The sequence below is a fragment of the Frieseomelitta varia genome, unplaced genomic scaffold, assembly GCF_011392965.1.
Source record: "Frieseomelitta varia isolate USP_RPSP 00005682 unplaced genomic scaffold, Fvar_1.2 scaffold_699, whole genome shotgun sequence".
Classification (NCBI taxonomy): Eukaryota; Metazoa; Arthropoda; class Insecta; order Hymenoptera; family Apidae; genus Frieseomelitta; species Frieseomelitta varia.
The window spans coordinates 109,004-125,037 of record NW_025110477.1 but is presented as its reverse complement, the minus strand read 5'-3'; the positions used below and the strand labels follow the sequence as shown (position 1 = coordinate 125,037).

The 16,034-nt window shown below is 35.6% G+C and overlaps 1 protein-coding gene across 1 annotated transcript in view; it reads right to left on the bottom strand.

Moving 5' to 3' along the window:
* LOC122535332 (microtubule-associated protein futsch-like) overlaps positions 1-13,247 on the bottom strand; it is a 22,705-nt gene extending 9,458 nt beyond the window's left edge. Inside the window, exon 1 of the mRNA XM_043666790.1 lies at positions 12,760-13,247. Coding sequence (XP_043522725.1) covers positions 12,760-12,762 — 3 coding nt within the window. The 5' untranslated portion in view covers positions 12,763-13,247. The remainder of the gene's footprint in view (positions 1-12,759) is intronic.
* Between the last annotated feature and the right edge of the window lie 2,787 nt (positions 13,248-16,034).

Below are 16,034 nucleotides of genomic sequence, written 5' to 3'. Positions count from 1 at the left end.
CAGAGAAATCGGCGTCCACGTTCTTAATAAACACACTGTATACCTACGTTCACTCTGATTATCAATCAGTGAATTGTTATCATCAATTGTTATCGATATTTTTGTAAAAAAAAGGGGGAGTTCCAGCTGTTAGCTAGATTTAAGTACAACATCATCTTAGAAGAGAAAAGGATTGAAAAACGATGAAAATCAAATTTTCGACGAAAAATTCCGGACGAAAGGAGAAACGTGGTGTCCTGGCGCAGTGGTTTCGCCAGCCTAATTGTGTATTAATCGAGCAAGTAGTAGTATTTTAGGCGTGCTTTCGATCTGTGTAAAATTTTTTACAAAAGGAATATTCTTTTTCAGGGAAATCAGTGTCCACGTTCTTAATTAACCTCCTGCGCTGGAATAACGTGCCACGCACGTCGTGAATTTTTTCTCCCAAATTGCAACATTTTTTCAGTTTCTAAGTATATTTAAATGTAACCCAAGCAAAAACAAATGATAGGTTTATTACTTCTTAATAATTTCTATTCTGTGATATCATACCGACGAGTTCAAAAGAAGAAGAAAGCGACGAATTATTATACACGGCTCGGTCACTCGTTATGGTCCGCGAACCAGTTGCTAGCGCAAGGGGTTAACTTTTTGAGATTAGATAATAAATATAGGTATAAATAAATTAGTAATACCTGATTTATATATATTTACTATATATAATAAATAATATAATAATATTATAATAAATAATAATAAATTAGGTATTACTCTGTAATAAAGAATTAATTTATTACTTCTTAATAATTTTTATCCAGTGATATCGTACCGACGAGTTCAAAAGATGAAGAAAACGACGAATTATTGTGTACGGTTCGGTCACTCGTTATGGTCCGCGAACCATTTGCCAGCGCAAGGGGTCAAACACACTACACTGAAATGCTACATTGGCTTTGAATAGTAGATCTCACAGTAATTCTGCAGTCTAACAACCAATTGTGCTTTTAACGGTATTTTAGACGTACGTTCGATCTGTGCCAGGTTTTTTTTTTTTTACAAAAAGAATATTTTTTTGAGAGAAACGACCTTGTTAAACGCACCGTAAATTTCCTCGATGGTAAGAGAGAAGCGGGCGATCTCTCGAGACACACAATCTATCTGTCGAGAGAGAAGGGGGAAGATTGGAATGCACGCTCGCGGTTGCCACGCAGGAATCTCGCGGATTGTCATCAGGCTGGTGAATAGACGTCGGCAAACTGTGTCACGTAGCATGAGGATCTCCTCGGACGGTCATTAAGCGATCTTAACTACATGCCGGCGAGCTCGCGTGACCAACTTAACGCGGAACTTTCGAGTTCCCCGGCTGTAAAACCGTTCGTTTCCCCGGCTGGCCGCATGTACTGTTACAATACGATTACGCCGCCAATTGCGAACGAGTGTGAAAAAATCGCGAATAAATAAACGTAGTGGTTCTTGTCGATTGGACTTAACGTTCGAGATAGAAATAACAGTCGTAAGAGGGGGAAAAAAAAAAATAAATAAATAAATAAATAAAATCTTCCGCGCCTCGAACTTTCTCTGCCGAGCTCGAGGAATAATTTTCAACCTCGTGGAATTCGAATTTTAAAGTTTCACTCTTGCCGTAGAGATTTCTCGGCGACGTTATTATTACACAAGTCTCGGTCGATCGTGATCGACGTAAGAAGAAAAGAAATGAATAGTCGCAAGCGTGTTAATAGTCGATCGTGCGTGGATGAAATCGATGTGTGTCGGGAAAGTATGAGCGCGGAATAATATGCGGGTCGAGCGGTTGCTTTCAAGAAGAGTGTGGAACGCAGACGACAATCGACGCGCCGGGAGAAAGAGGAAGAAAAAAAAAAAAAAAAAAGATCGGTTCGACGGATCGTTTCTCCTCGCGATCTCGCGGAGATCTCTTCTCACGATAAAGAGAATCCACGCTGGAGTCCTCCGGGGGTGACTTCTTTATTCGCCGTCTCTGTCTCGTTTTCACTCGTCAGCGTCACGACGAGATACGAACCGCAGTGTTGCAGCATTTGCTTTTCCCGCCGCGCCGCGTGAAAGTATCCTCCACTTCGGTTTCTCCTCCCTTTGTCCCTCCGCCGATTTCCCGAGAGATAGAAAGCAGATTGACCCGTCGGGTCACCGTCGGATAACCAGCTGATCGTTGATCGATGGTCGCCGCCGTCACTCGCCAATCACGAAATCACGGCCGCGATTTTTCGTAGAGGCCGCTCGGGCTCGTTTTCACGCGAGTCGCGCGGCGAATGGAAAGTCCTTGCTTCGAGCTAATCGGTAAATCGTTCGGGGCGAGGCGCGCACGCAACCTTCGGACGAGACGAGCGGGAAACGTCGAGACCGGCTACTGGGAAAACGATATCGACGGCCACCGATCGCACAGAGCGAGAGAATAAAACAAGAGATGAGAGAAGAAAAAAAAAACTCGTTAACACGTTCGCGGATAGTAGTAAAAAAGGATATACTATTATTATACTATTATATAGGTTATACTATTCCTAGAATTTTTAAAAATATATTTCCTAATAGTATAACAGTATTTTCTAAAGTATAATATTTTTAGAAGTGTAATATTTTCTGGTCCAAAATTGCAATATTTCCTTAGTGTTAAATATACTCAGGTGTAACTCTGGTAAAATAAGTAAATTTATTATTTCTCAATAATTTCTGTCCAGTGATATCGTACCGACGAGTTCAAAAGATAAAGAAAACGACAAATTACTCGTTCAGTCACTCGTTATGGTCCGCAATCAGTTGCCAGCGCAAGGAGTTAACCTCTAACGTGTCGCGAATTTTTTATCTCAAAATTATAATATTTTCTCAGTTTTAAATATATTCAAGTAAAACAAATAATAGGCAAAACAAATCATAAATTTTCAATAATTTCTATTTAGCGATATCGTACCGACGAGCTCAAAAAACAGGCGACGAATTATTGTATACGGTTCGGTCACTCGTTATGGTCCGCAATCAGTTGCCAGCGCAAGTGGTTAACTTCAGGCTTAGGTTCTACGTCATGGGTGTCCAACAAAAACTTGTCGAGTATAGTTTACGTATTTTTTTTATATTATTTATTTTTTATATTATATTATTTATATTTATATTATTTTTTATTTTATATTATTTATTTTTCATATATATATATATATATATATATATATATATATATATATATTTTTTTTTATTATTTATGTGAATGTTGGAACAACTTTCGTGGTGGAACAATACATTGATTAGAAAAGTATATTTGTATTTAAAGAAACATGGGAATTTTCAATGAGAACACTGAGCTTTTCTACAATAGGTATCAGTTCATCGATATTTGGTTTGACACAGCTAATGCAATACGAAGAGTATTTTCAGCGTGCTCGTGTCTAAAATTGTTGTTTAATAAAATTTTTAATTTTTCGTTGAAATTTCGTTAAAAATATTAAATACCGTTAAAAATGTTAAAAACGGCTGAACGTCTTCTCTACAAGATCAACCAGAGACAATTCGTGCTGCTCGCAAGTTCCCGGCTTTTATTTCCAAAATTTCTCGAGCAACTCTGCTCGTACTATAGTTCAGAGAAAAATCCGATCGGGGAAAGAGACGCGAGGGAAGGAGCGCGTGGATCCGGTCGAGGTAGAAGATACATTTGCGTACGGGAGGACGCAGGAACGGAGGAAGAAGCTGAAGAGCCGTGCAAGTGTGCGTAACGGAATTCGTAGCCGCGGGGCTGTGAGCGCCACGTTCTCGATACCGAGCGCCGGTCTCTCTCTCTCTCTCTCGCCGCAGAAAACGCCTTCGCGAAGGAAAGATATTACGAAACCCGGTGCGCGTTCCGATACGCGAGATGCGGCCGATCGATCGCACCTGCCCCGGATATAACGTCGCGAACCGTTTCAAACTTGACACAGAAATCGTCTCGAAAGAGCGAGAGAGAGATAGAGAGAGAGGGGGGTGGGGGGATCGAAACTCGCGAGGCTGATAAATCGTTCTGTTACTCGGAGAGCAACTGAAACAGCTGACATCGATTTGCCGATTTACGCGCGCGTTCCCACGAGAAAGTAGTCGTTTAACAGACGATTGGATGAGATGTTTGTCACTTCGTAAAAGGAAAATGTAAAGAAAGTCGATGGTAGGATAAAATTCACGTCGGAGATCGAATTTTAAAATGAAACAGATACCGTGGGCTTTTTTGACTTTTTTAGGGCCTGCGAAATTTTTCACTTCTCTTACTCGGAAGTATACAGAATAAATTATTTGAATAAACGTCGAGTTGCACTAGTTTTTATATAATTTATTTGTATAATTACAATTATATTTTATATAATTATAATTTTATTACATAGTTATAATAAAATTTATTATAACTTTTTATTTATGTAATTATAATTATATAATTTATTTAATTTTATATCATTTTTATATAATTGTGGAAATTGTGCAATAATAAAAAAATGTGAACAGTGTGACTTTAGACAATTTTAGACAACGTTTCTTAGCTTTTTCGATCTGAAAAAAAAAAAGAAAATAGTTCGAAGAACGACTTAATATTCTTGTCGGCAGTGAAATTTAAGAAACCAATTCTGACACTGCCCGTAGTTTGAAGGCTTCCTCGCCACACACGTCGGATAAATTTTCACGAGCGTTTCTTTTTCTTTTTTCGAGGTAGTTCCCTTTTTGACTTTCCATTTTGAAATCGACGCCGAACAAACGAGATCGTGGATTTTCTTTTTCTAAAGCAAGCAACTTGAACGGTTAATCGTAAAGTTGCACAACGAACTTGCGGTTTGAAATGAGGTTAATTACATTTCAAGATGTGTATGTTTATCTGTTGAAAAAAAAAAAAAAAACGCAAGTCTAACTTTTTGGTCAACCCGATACATCTGTGTATATAAGTTCAGTGTTAATTTTATGTCACTTTATGTTATTTTTATTGTTCGTGCATGCAATGAAATTTTGCGGCCGTAGTTTTGTACACATATTCGTATAATAACTGTGACTGACAATTGCAGAAATACAAAATGATTATATTTATATAATATTAAATATTTATAGAAAAATAATTTATATCATATTTATTATATTTATATATATAAATTTTTATTATATTTATATTATATAAATATAGTATAAATTATTTTTAATATAAATATTAAATATTTATAGTTACATAATATTAAATATTTACATTTATATAATATTAAATATTTTAATATAAATATTTAATATTAATAAATATAATATAAATTATTTTCTATAAATATTTAATATTGTATAAATATAATATATAATATATATATATATATATATATAATAATTAATTCAGATATTTATTATATAAATATAATATATACAGTTATACAATTTCGAACATCGCTGTACCAACACAGCTGAAACTGTGTAGTCCTTCGCGCGGAATATCACGTTATCTCACGATCCTGGAATTCACGTTGGAATGCCGAGAGGGCACGCGCAGGATCGTGCCAATTTGAAACAGCAGCGCCCGTAATTCCGTAAATGAATTTCCTCGCGAGCGAATCTCCGCGCTCCCGTCGTGCGAAGCGCACGCGTTTGACCAGCGCGAGTCAAAGGCTTCGAAGGAGGAAATTGGCACGTAACGTAACGACCTACGGTGTAGTCTCGCCCTCCTCTGTCGAATGGAACCCTCCAACTGCTCGTCCGCCTTGACACCCAAAACTATACCGCATCCTAATAAATGCACGGCTCGATTACCAGGCCGAGTAATCGGTTTGTCAAACAACCGGGACAGAACAGGCCTGCTCTGAATTAATAAACCGCTCGAAACTGACCTACAACACGTCACCATTCCACTCGCGGCTCGCTTCTGGTCTAGCACCGACGGACGCATTCTACTTTGTACGCTGCGCCGCTCGCGCCGCGCTTGCCTTACGTGATTATGATCATGTTGATCGGTTCTTCCGCGTTAACGCAACAAAATGGTCAAAATAATTTTCTATGGAATGTTTTGTGAGTTTCAGTTTCAAGTGTTTCGAAAATTTCCATTCTGACTTTTTCTAAATTTTTCTATCGAGACGGTATATTTTTGCTCACGTGACTGTTATAGTATTATATAAATAATAGTATTATATAAATAATAGTAATAATATAAATAATAGTATTATATAAATAATAGTATTATATAAATAATAGTATTTTTATATAAATAATAGTATGACCTCTTCAGAATAATTTAATAATTTACTTATATTATTGTTGCAAATTATTGTTAGTTAATTTATTATTATTTAAAATTTATTTTAATCTTTTTAATCAATTAATTTATTTTATTTTTTTTTAAATTTTTATATCAATTAATATTTATTTAATAAAACCTAAATTATTATTGTTTTTATATATAATTTTAATTATTATAATTAGAGGTATAATAATTTTATTTTCTTATTTTATTTGTTTAATTAATTTACAAAAAATTATAAAAAATAAATTTAAATTTTTTTATTTTTTAATATATATATTAATTTATACAATTATATATATTATTACTTATATTATTGTTGCAAATAATATTAATGCATAAAATTAATGGGAGCTTGTGTTGTTGATTTTTTTTTTTTTGTTGCCTCTTGCACTTTACCCACTGGGTGACGGTCAAGCTTCCATTCGGGACCATGTATGAGTGACGACTTTAATTTTAAATTTTTGAGATGAGAAAGGAAAAGACTGATAGTTTAATAGAAGAGAATTATTAGAAAATTATATAATCGAAAATTATTAGAAAATTATACATTTGATAGTAAATTATTTTCGAGTCGAACGAATTAAATTATCAAACAACGATGCAACAATAATATAAGTAATATAAGTAAATTATTAAATTATTCTGAAGAGGTCATACTATTATTTATATAATACTATTATTAATATTATTACTATTATTTATATAATACTATAACAGTAATATATTTGTGATATATGACATTGAAAGACATTTTAATTCACGAAACTGACTAAGATTTGGAAACTTCGTTGCCCTTTGAATGGTCTATACTTGAGGGATGCAAAAAATATGAAAAAAAGAAAAATGTGTAAGGCATTCTGCATAAAAAATTAAAGGTCACTTTAATTTCGTAAAAAAATATTGCAAACGTAAAAAATTGTGTAACAACTTTATCTTCTGCCATTTTTCCCCTTTCTTTGCCATTTTCGAGAAACACGCTGGACAAAAATAACGCGAACACTCTGTATAACACGCGGCAGCAAGACTGTTTTCACGTTGCAAGACTGTTACCTAACCATAACTCGCGAGAGAAAGAGAGAGAGAGAGAGAGAGAGACCGGCATGAATCCATGTTAATAATTTCAATGTTAAGCGTGCGACCGTCGCGGAAAACGTACAGAGGCGGACACGATTAATGGTCAAATTCAAATCGGCGAAGACTGAGTCGTAAGGATCCCTCGTTCAGGCGAATCATTCAGGCGGAATGTTCCGCGCGGAAATGTTTACGCTCGCGAGACCAAACCGAGCGGATACCCGTAACCCTTTGGAATTCTGCATTTTCCCAGCCGTGCACGACGCTACAATGCGCCGGGATTACGTAACGGTGACGTTCTCCGTCACGCTCCGCGGGTTTTGACAGCGTGCTCCATTCATTACTCAAATCCTCGTGTATTCGTTTCGCTGGGGAAAACGTTCTGTTTTAAATTCGCTTAAAATTCGTCCGGTTTTCTCTTTTTTTTCTTTTTTTTGCGCGCGCGAGCTAACATAACCTAAATCTGAACCTAACCTTAACCTAAACCTGACTGATTTGTTATAAAAAAATTAAAGTATGCTCTATTTTTGCGCGTGCGCGACCTAACATAACTTAAACCGAAACCAAAATCTAAATCTAACTTACACTTAAATCTAAATCTAAACCTAACTTTAACCTAAATCTGACTAATTTGTTATAAAAATATTAAAGTATGCTTCATTCTCAAATCCTCGTGTATTCGTTTCGCTGGGGAAAACGTTCTGTTTTAAATTCGCTTAAAATTCGTCCGGTTTTCTCTTTTTTTTCTTTTTTTTGCGCGCGCGAGCTAACATAACCTAAATCTAAACCTAACCTTAACCTAAACCTGACTGATTTGTTATAAAAAAATTAAAGTATGCTCTATTTTTGCGCGTGCGCGACCTAACATAACTTAAACCGAAACCAAAATCTAAATCTAACTTACACTTAAATCTAAATCTAAACCTAACTTTAACCTAAATCTGACTAATTTGTTATAAAAATATTAAAGTATGCTTCATTCTCAAATCCTCGTGTATTCGTTTCGCTGGGGAAAACGTTCTGTTTTAAATTCGCTTAAAATTCGTCCGGTTTTCTCTTTTTTTTCTTTTTTTTACGCGCGCGAGCTAACATAACCTAAATCTAAACCTAACCTTAACCTAAACCTGACTGATTTGTTATAAAAAAATTAAAGTATGCTCTATTTTTGCGCGTGCGCGCCCTAACATAACTTAAACCGAAACCAAAATCTAAATCTAACCTACACCTAAATCTAAATCTAAATCTAAACCTAACTTTAACCTAAATCTGACTAATTTGTTATAAAAAGATTAAAGTATGCTTCATTCATTACTCAAATCCTCGTGTATTCGTGTCGCTGGAAATTATTATCGTGAAAACGTTTTAAATTCGTTTTAAATTCGTCCGGTTTTCTCTTTTTCTTTTTTTGCGCGCGCGAGCTAACATAACCTAAATCTAAACCTAACCTTAACCTAAACCTGACTGATTTGTTATAAAAAAAATAAAGTATGCTTCATTTTTGCGCGTGCGCGACCTAGCATAATTTAAACCGAAACCAAAATCTAAATCTAAATCTCAACCTAACCTTAACCTAAGCCTGACTGATTTGTTATAAAAAGATTAAAGTATGCTTCATTCATTACTCAAATTCCTCGTGTATTCGTTTCGCTGGAAATTATTATTGTGAAAACGTTTTAAATTCGCTTTAAATTTGTCTGGTTTTCTTTTTCTTTTTCTTTTTTTTTCTTTTGCGCGCGCGACCTAACATAACCTAAATCTAAACCTAACCTTAACCTAAACCTGACTGATTTGTTATAAAAACATTAAAGTATGCTCTATTTTTGCGCGTGCGCAACCTAACATAACTTAAACCGAAACCAAAATCTAAATCTAATTTACACCTAAATCTACATCTAAACCTAACCTTAACCTAAACCTGACTGATTTGTTATAAAAAGATTAAAGTGTGCTTCATTCATTACTCAAATCCTCGTGTATTCGTTTCGCTGGAAATTATTATCATGAAAACGTTTTAAATTCGCTTTAAATTCGTCCGGTTTTCTTTCTTTTTTTTGCACGCGCGTGACCTAACCTAACCTAATCTAACTTAAAACCTAAACTTTAATCGTTTCAGTGCCACGGAGCGCGATCGCGCCGTTCAGATTTCGTGCCGAATAGTATGTCACGGTGGCAGAAGATTGCTCAAAAAAAAAAAAAAAAAAAATACTGATCAGCACGCCAGCACTGAACAGTGATTAGGAAACATATACCTGACTGATTTGTTAAATGTATGTTATATTTGTTATGTATAAAAAAATTAAAGTATTAGCTGCGTGATACTGAATATTAAAATACTGACGAGACAAAAAAGAGTTCTACAAGTGAAACTTTCTCATAACTCAATTGACCTGTCTTTATTGATTCTTAGGCCTTTTTGTACAGAGTGTTATTTCGGAAGTTAAGCCATAATTTTAGTCGTGATAAATGCGATATCGTTTGGCCGCGATGCTCAATGTACAATGCGTTAATTCCGTTTCGATTATAGCGCCGTATCGTCAGTTATGTCGAAGCTTCCTCTCCTAGTTACTTTCTTTTCAATTGAACCTAAACCACGTGCATAAATGGACAATTTTTATTTTATCTACTTTTAGATAAAATCAAAATGAAATAAAATTTACGCGCTGCTTAGCATTTTTCGCGCCAAGGAAGTACAATCGCGCCCTTAACACAATTTTTTAAATAGCCATCAAGTTTCCATTGGGTGATGATCCTATTTTTATATCCCAAAGCAAGAAATATTATTTCGCAAATAATATTTAGCAGAAAAGTGAGTTTTTAATGGTGAATCATTTTTAAATTAATCAAATTAAACTCGATATCAAATAAGCGAATTTACTTGATATAGTTGTACAATTATATAACTATCTAGTTTTATATAATAATTTATATAATTTTCTCGATACGGTGAATTTTTGAATTACCTTCAAGTAGTCGTAGTTGCGTTAATTTACATAAAAATGCATGTAGTTATTTATACATTGTGGGATTTAAGGGTCTCGTTGAAAATTCTCTACATTTCTACACACGAGGGATGCGAAAAATTTCTAATTTTACACGAGTTTAACGACTGAAGAGCACGTGCATACTACATGTGAACTCAGCGAAAAGAATAAAAAAAGCATAAAAAGAGGAACAAGAAAAACGGAAACGTAAAAAAAAAAAAAGAGGCAAAACCTACACGATTAACGTGTTAAACAGCTCGTTCGCGAAAGAACGGACGATTCTACGCTACGTAATCGCCCGGTAATTTACCCTGAACTAGATCTCCGCCAGCTGCGATTGTTAATAATTAATAACAACAAGATTACCTCGAGTCACGGAACCTTTGTGTACAACAACGGTGATACACGACAGTGAAATAAACGGAAAATCGAGGTTCGTCGGCGCTGAGAAGCAGCGCGCGTCTCTTCGAGCGTGTTGCGCGCACGCGTGCGTTGTTTGTTTGGCAAGCGTGGCGCGCTTCCTCGCCACGTCGTCGTCGTCGTCGTCGTTGTGCTCCGCGAGCTCGGAACTTTCACGCGAGTCGGGGGAATAATTATCCATGCATCGGCTAGGAAATCACGGCGATCCGTTCGTGATGGAAGGAAAAAAAAAAAAAAAGAAAGAGAATGCCATCGAAGGGGCTTTCGAAGGCCCGCAGAGGTCCAACGTCCGCCATTACCGTGAAAACTGGTTTCACCGGCGGAGATTTCTTGTCGATCCAGAGAGGAAATCGTCCCGTATATTATCCGGCAACCGATTTTACTACCGCTGATGGAGAAGGAAGTGACCGAGAGGAACCAAAAATCGGGGAAGTTGAAAGGAAACATGTTGCGAGAATGTTGGGAGAAACCAAGGACACGTTTATTTTTTTCCACTGGATTGATTTCATTTACTTTTAACACGTTGAATAAGAAGAGCGAACTATCCCGAAATGAACTACCCGTTTAGAAACTGACATTTTAGAAACTGATTATCAAATAAATGAGAAATATAATAACGAGATCAATTAACGCAATTATGCCAAATCTGAAGTTTCCGCTTGGTGCTTAGCTTCTTCGTTTAGATTTTTATTTTATATTTTATACTTTATTTATATTTTTATATTTTTATATTATATTTTGTTATATTTTAGGTTTTATTTATATTTTTATATTATATTTTGTTATATTTTAGGTTTTATTTATATTTGTATATTATATTTTATTATAGTTTAGGTTTTATTTATATTTTTATATTATATTTTATTATAGTTTATATTTTATGTTATATATTTATATTTTATTATATTTTATTTATATTTTCATATTTTTATATTATATTTTATTTATATTTTCATATTTTTATATTATATTTTATTTATATTTTTATATTTTTATATAATATATTTATATTTATATTTTTATATTATATTTTATATTTTATATTTTTATATTATATATTTATATTTTTATTTTATATTTCTATATATTTTTAATACAAATAGAGTTATGTTCTGTATTTCTTAGTCTCAGCAATGTACAAAGTTTGAGAAGCGCGTAAAATATGTAAAATTGTTATATATACATATATTTTTGTTTTGCTTCTCGGAAGTTTGAAATATATTTATTGTTCCTGAGAACCAGGGACTACTATTTTATTTGTTTTGCATTATTCTCGAATAATTTTATTCGTATTCGAAAAATATACAAGAGAGAACAAAAAGTGCCGCCAGTGCCACAACATAGAATTCGAAAAGATAATACTAAATACCAATAAAATATGTAAAATTGTCTTATATACTTTCTAGCATCTCGAGACTTTATAGCTCGAAAATTAATTCACCGTTACGACACATTATTGTGCCAGTTACATTGTTGAAACCAGGAATTACACAACGTAACTTGGTTCGTATCGAAGAAGTCAAGACACAAAGCAGAAACCCTTCCAATTTGTTTTCTGGTACAGTCAAAGTGATCGATTGCTCTCATTATTAACGTTTAATTGATCAGTCGAGGAACAGGTACGTCGACGATTCTGACGTATTCTTCGATTTACGTATGACGTTCGTCGAAGCCGTAGCTGTGGCATCTGGTTAAACGGATTAAGCGAGCGAGCGAGCGCGAACGCCAATCTGTCGCGTTCGATACGTTGCCGGCTCGTTGCTCGTAGCTTCTTCCATCTGTCTTCCATCGATGCTTCATCCACAGTCTTTCGCTCCGTTTCGTTTCACGTAACAGCCGTGTGACTTCACTCTCCCGACTTCGACCTTGCGAACGAACCCCCGAAAGTGTTCAACCCCCCCCCCCCCCCCCCCCCTCGAACGCAGAAAGTGGAAAGTAGGAAAAAAATTCTCGATCGATCTTCATCGATCGCACAGCGAAGATCTGTTACACAGCGAATTTCCTTTTTTTTTTTTCTCTTTCATTTCTCGCCAGCTGGTTCTCACGACGACTGCCCCTACTTACCATTCATTCGCCGCTAGTTCTCGTCGCCGATCCCTAAGTCTCTGTCCACTGCGTGCACCGGTATTCTTAACCACGTGATCCTCTTCGAGCGCAGCTTCTTCCAGACTCGGTTGCCAGTATTTCGTGCCAGGTTTTCTCCGCGTAAGTCACCTTTCGCGGTGTACCGTTATAGAGTCTCTCTCTCTTTCTCTCTCTCTCTCTCTAGGTGTACCAATGTCTGTTGAACGACGAACGGCGATTACGCGATCGATTCGAGACGGAGGCTCGCAGACGAGGAATTTCGCGTTTCGAAAACGGAGAAGTGAGGACGAGAACCACCGTGATGGAAGAACTGAGAGCCGGCAGCAGCAGCAGCAGAGCGATCGCTGGTAAAGGTGTATCGAACGCGATCGAGCGCGATCACGTGGCCAGCACACGCGGAAATCGGCGGTTCGACGTGCATTCGGGACAACGCGCGGTGCCGGACTGGCTCTCGCCAATAGGCTGACTTTCTTCCACGCCGTGCCGCGGATCGCCCCTTTGATTACAAACACCGTCTATCCTGTCTCTTTCCCTCTCTCTCTCTCTTTCGACCTCCCCCCCCCCTCTCTCTTTGCCCCCCTTCTCGCTCGTCTCTTCTCTCCACTTCTCCTCATCTCCTCTCCACTCCTGTCGGCTGTCTACTCGTTCTCTGTCCCCCAACTGTGTGTTCACTCAACCTCCTTTAACCGCGAGACCATCCGCAAACTCCCGTACGTTGCTCCCCTCCTGCAGCTTTTCGAAACAATTTCGTCGGGCCCGGGATTTCGCCGATCTTCCGGTTTAAGGGTGTATTCTGGGAGGTAATGTTGAAAAGATCGACTTTTCTCGGAATTTTTTTCAATGGAAACCATGATTGGTTTTGATATGCAGTTTTTCGCGCACAGGTTTATTCATACTTGAAGAGTATCTATAATTTTTTTTTTTTTTTTAACGAAATTGACGAAAGTCGTGGAAATTATATGTTTTTAAAAAATTTTCGGGTTCGAATGGCTGACGTGATTCCGGTCCACCTTTATTTGAAATTAAAACACCAAAATGGATCTTAATTTGTATAAATACGGCTATCGCATGAACCACGGAAACAGTGAAATTTCGAAAATTTAAAAAAATGGCAGCTTTTTGAAGCTTAAATATCGATTTTCCTTGTGCTTTAATCCTTTGAGTGGTAAACAAAAAGAGAAGAAAAATATTAGATTTTTGAGATCCGTGGTACACGCGATAAAGATACATCCGGTGATGATCTCCTCCAAATTGTACCAAAATATTCACACTTACAATAATCAATCGAGCAGTACAAAAAATAAAATATTATAAAATAATAATAATATAAAAATAAATAATAGTATAAATAATAATGCAAAATAAAATATTTTTTGAGAAAAACATATTTAAAATTTTTGTCGCCCGTTGTACAAAAATATTCATGCTTACGTTGTACAAAATATTCATACTTACACTGCTTCCTTTCAACTTATATAATATATATTTATATATATATATTTCTATTTTAAATATATATATAATATAATATTAAACTTTAATATTATATACTTTTATAAATATACTATTATATTAAAGTTAAATATATTATGTATAATATATAATATATTTAACTTTACTGTTATATACTTTTATAATTATAATATATATATAATATAATATGTATAATATATAATATATTTAACTTTAATATTATATACTTTTATATATATTTAACTAATATAATATAATGTATAATTTAACTTTAATATAATATAATATAATATAATATAATATAATATATAATATCTTTAACTTTAAACTCTATAACTTTGCTAATTTTGCAAATTCAAACAAATCCTTTTACATAGACATTCTCAAAAGCATATACTTCGAAAAAATGTAAAAAAGAAAATTGACTTTTTCAAGCCGGATTACTAGAATACCGACGCATATGTATTTAGACATCGACCTGTTTCTCCATCAATTTCCTCAAATTAAATTGTCCCTCGAGTTCTAAGGAGTTTGCTCGTTCAAACAATTTTCAATGTCCTTTCGATTTTATCGTCCACGAATATTTTTCATTGCTCGATTCCTCGCGAGTTTGCTCGTTCAAATAGCTTTCGAATCTCTTTCGCTTCTTCGTCTTTCTTCGGGAGTTCCCTCGTTTAAACAGCTTTCGATTCTTCTCGATTTTATCGACGAAAAGTATTTTCTATTGCTTCTTCGTTTCTTCGACAGTTGGCTCGTTCCAACAGTTTACGATTCTTCTCGATTTTATCGTCGAAGGATATTTTTCATTGTTTCCCGCGAGCTTGCTCTTTCAAACATTTTTCTCCGAATATTCAGTTTTCAATTTTCAAGAATATTTCTTATTGCCGTATTTCCTGAGTGTCGTCAATCTTCTTGTCGAAGAAGAATATGTTTTCTATTGCTTCTTCGATTTTTCTCACGGATTGTTTGCTTGTTCAAACAGTTTGGAATTTCGAGAGTTGGAACAAGTGTAGAGTGTCGGTGCGTCGACAAGTGTGGACTGCCCAACCGATCCGATCCAGCGAGATTCTTGCGGTGTGGCTCTGTGCGTATTATCCGCGGTCGCACAAGAACGGGACGCGTATTTCAAATCGTTACGCACCGATTATAAGCGATACGCGTAACTCCTGCTCGAGTTACGCGCGATCGGCACACGGTGATACACCTGTCCGTCTTCCGCCAGTGGCTAGAACTTTTCGAAATTTCGTTAGTGGATAATCGAGGATAGGCGCTATAGCTACTATCGATTTTGCAAGTGTCAGTGACGATGAAAAATTGTAACTTCGTCGTGCAACAACACTTTTCTTTTCCCTCGAAAATCGTGAAAATTCAAACACCGCGATTTCGTACACCAGTTCCGCCATCATTTTAAAGATTCAAAACTTGCTGTACCATTGTTTCTCAATGATGAACATTGCAGTTAAACGAGAAAAATTCATGCTTAATGTTCAATGAGAAAAGAATCGTAAAACAAAGCTCGTTTGCAAAGAGAAAATTTTTCTTTAAAATCATAGCGGAACAAGTCGTGAAAGAATTTTTTAACACCTTTACACGTCGATGTTTGGATTTTTTTGTAATTTTCGGCGGGAAAGAAAGTATCTTTTTCCACTACATGATGTGAACATCATCCTCGAGAAAACAAATTAGAAGCTTTAAAAACGAGTCGAAGTGGATCATTTTTAATGTTTCATTGTCAATGATACTGATCAGTTACATTACGCTATTCACTGTGCACGTGCCCG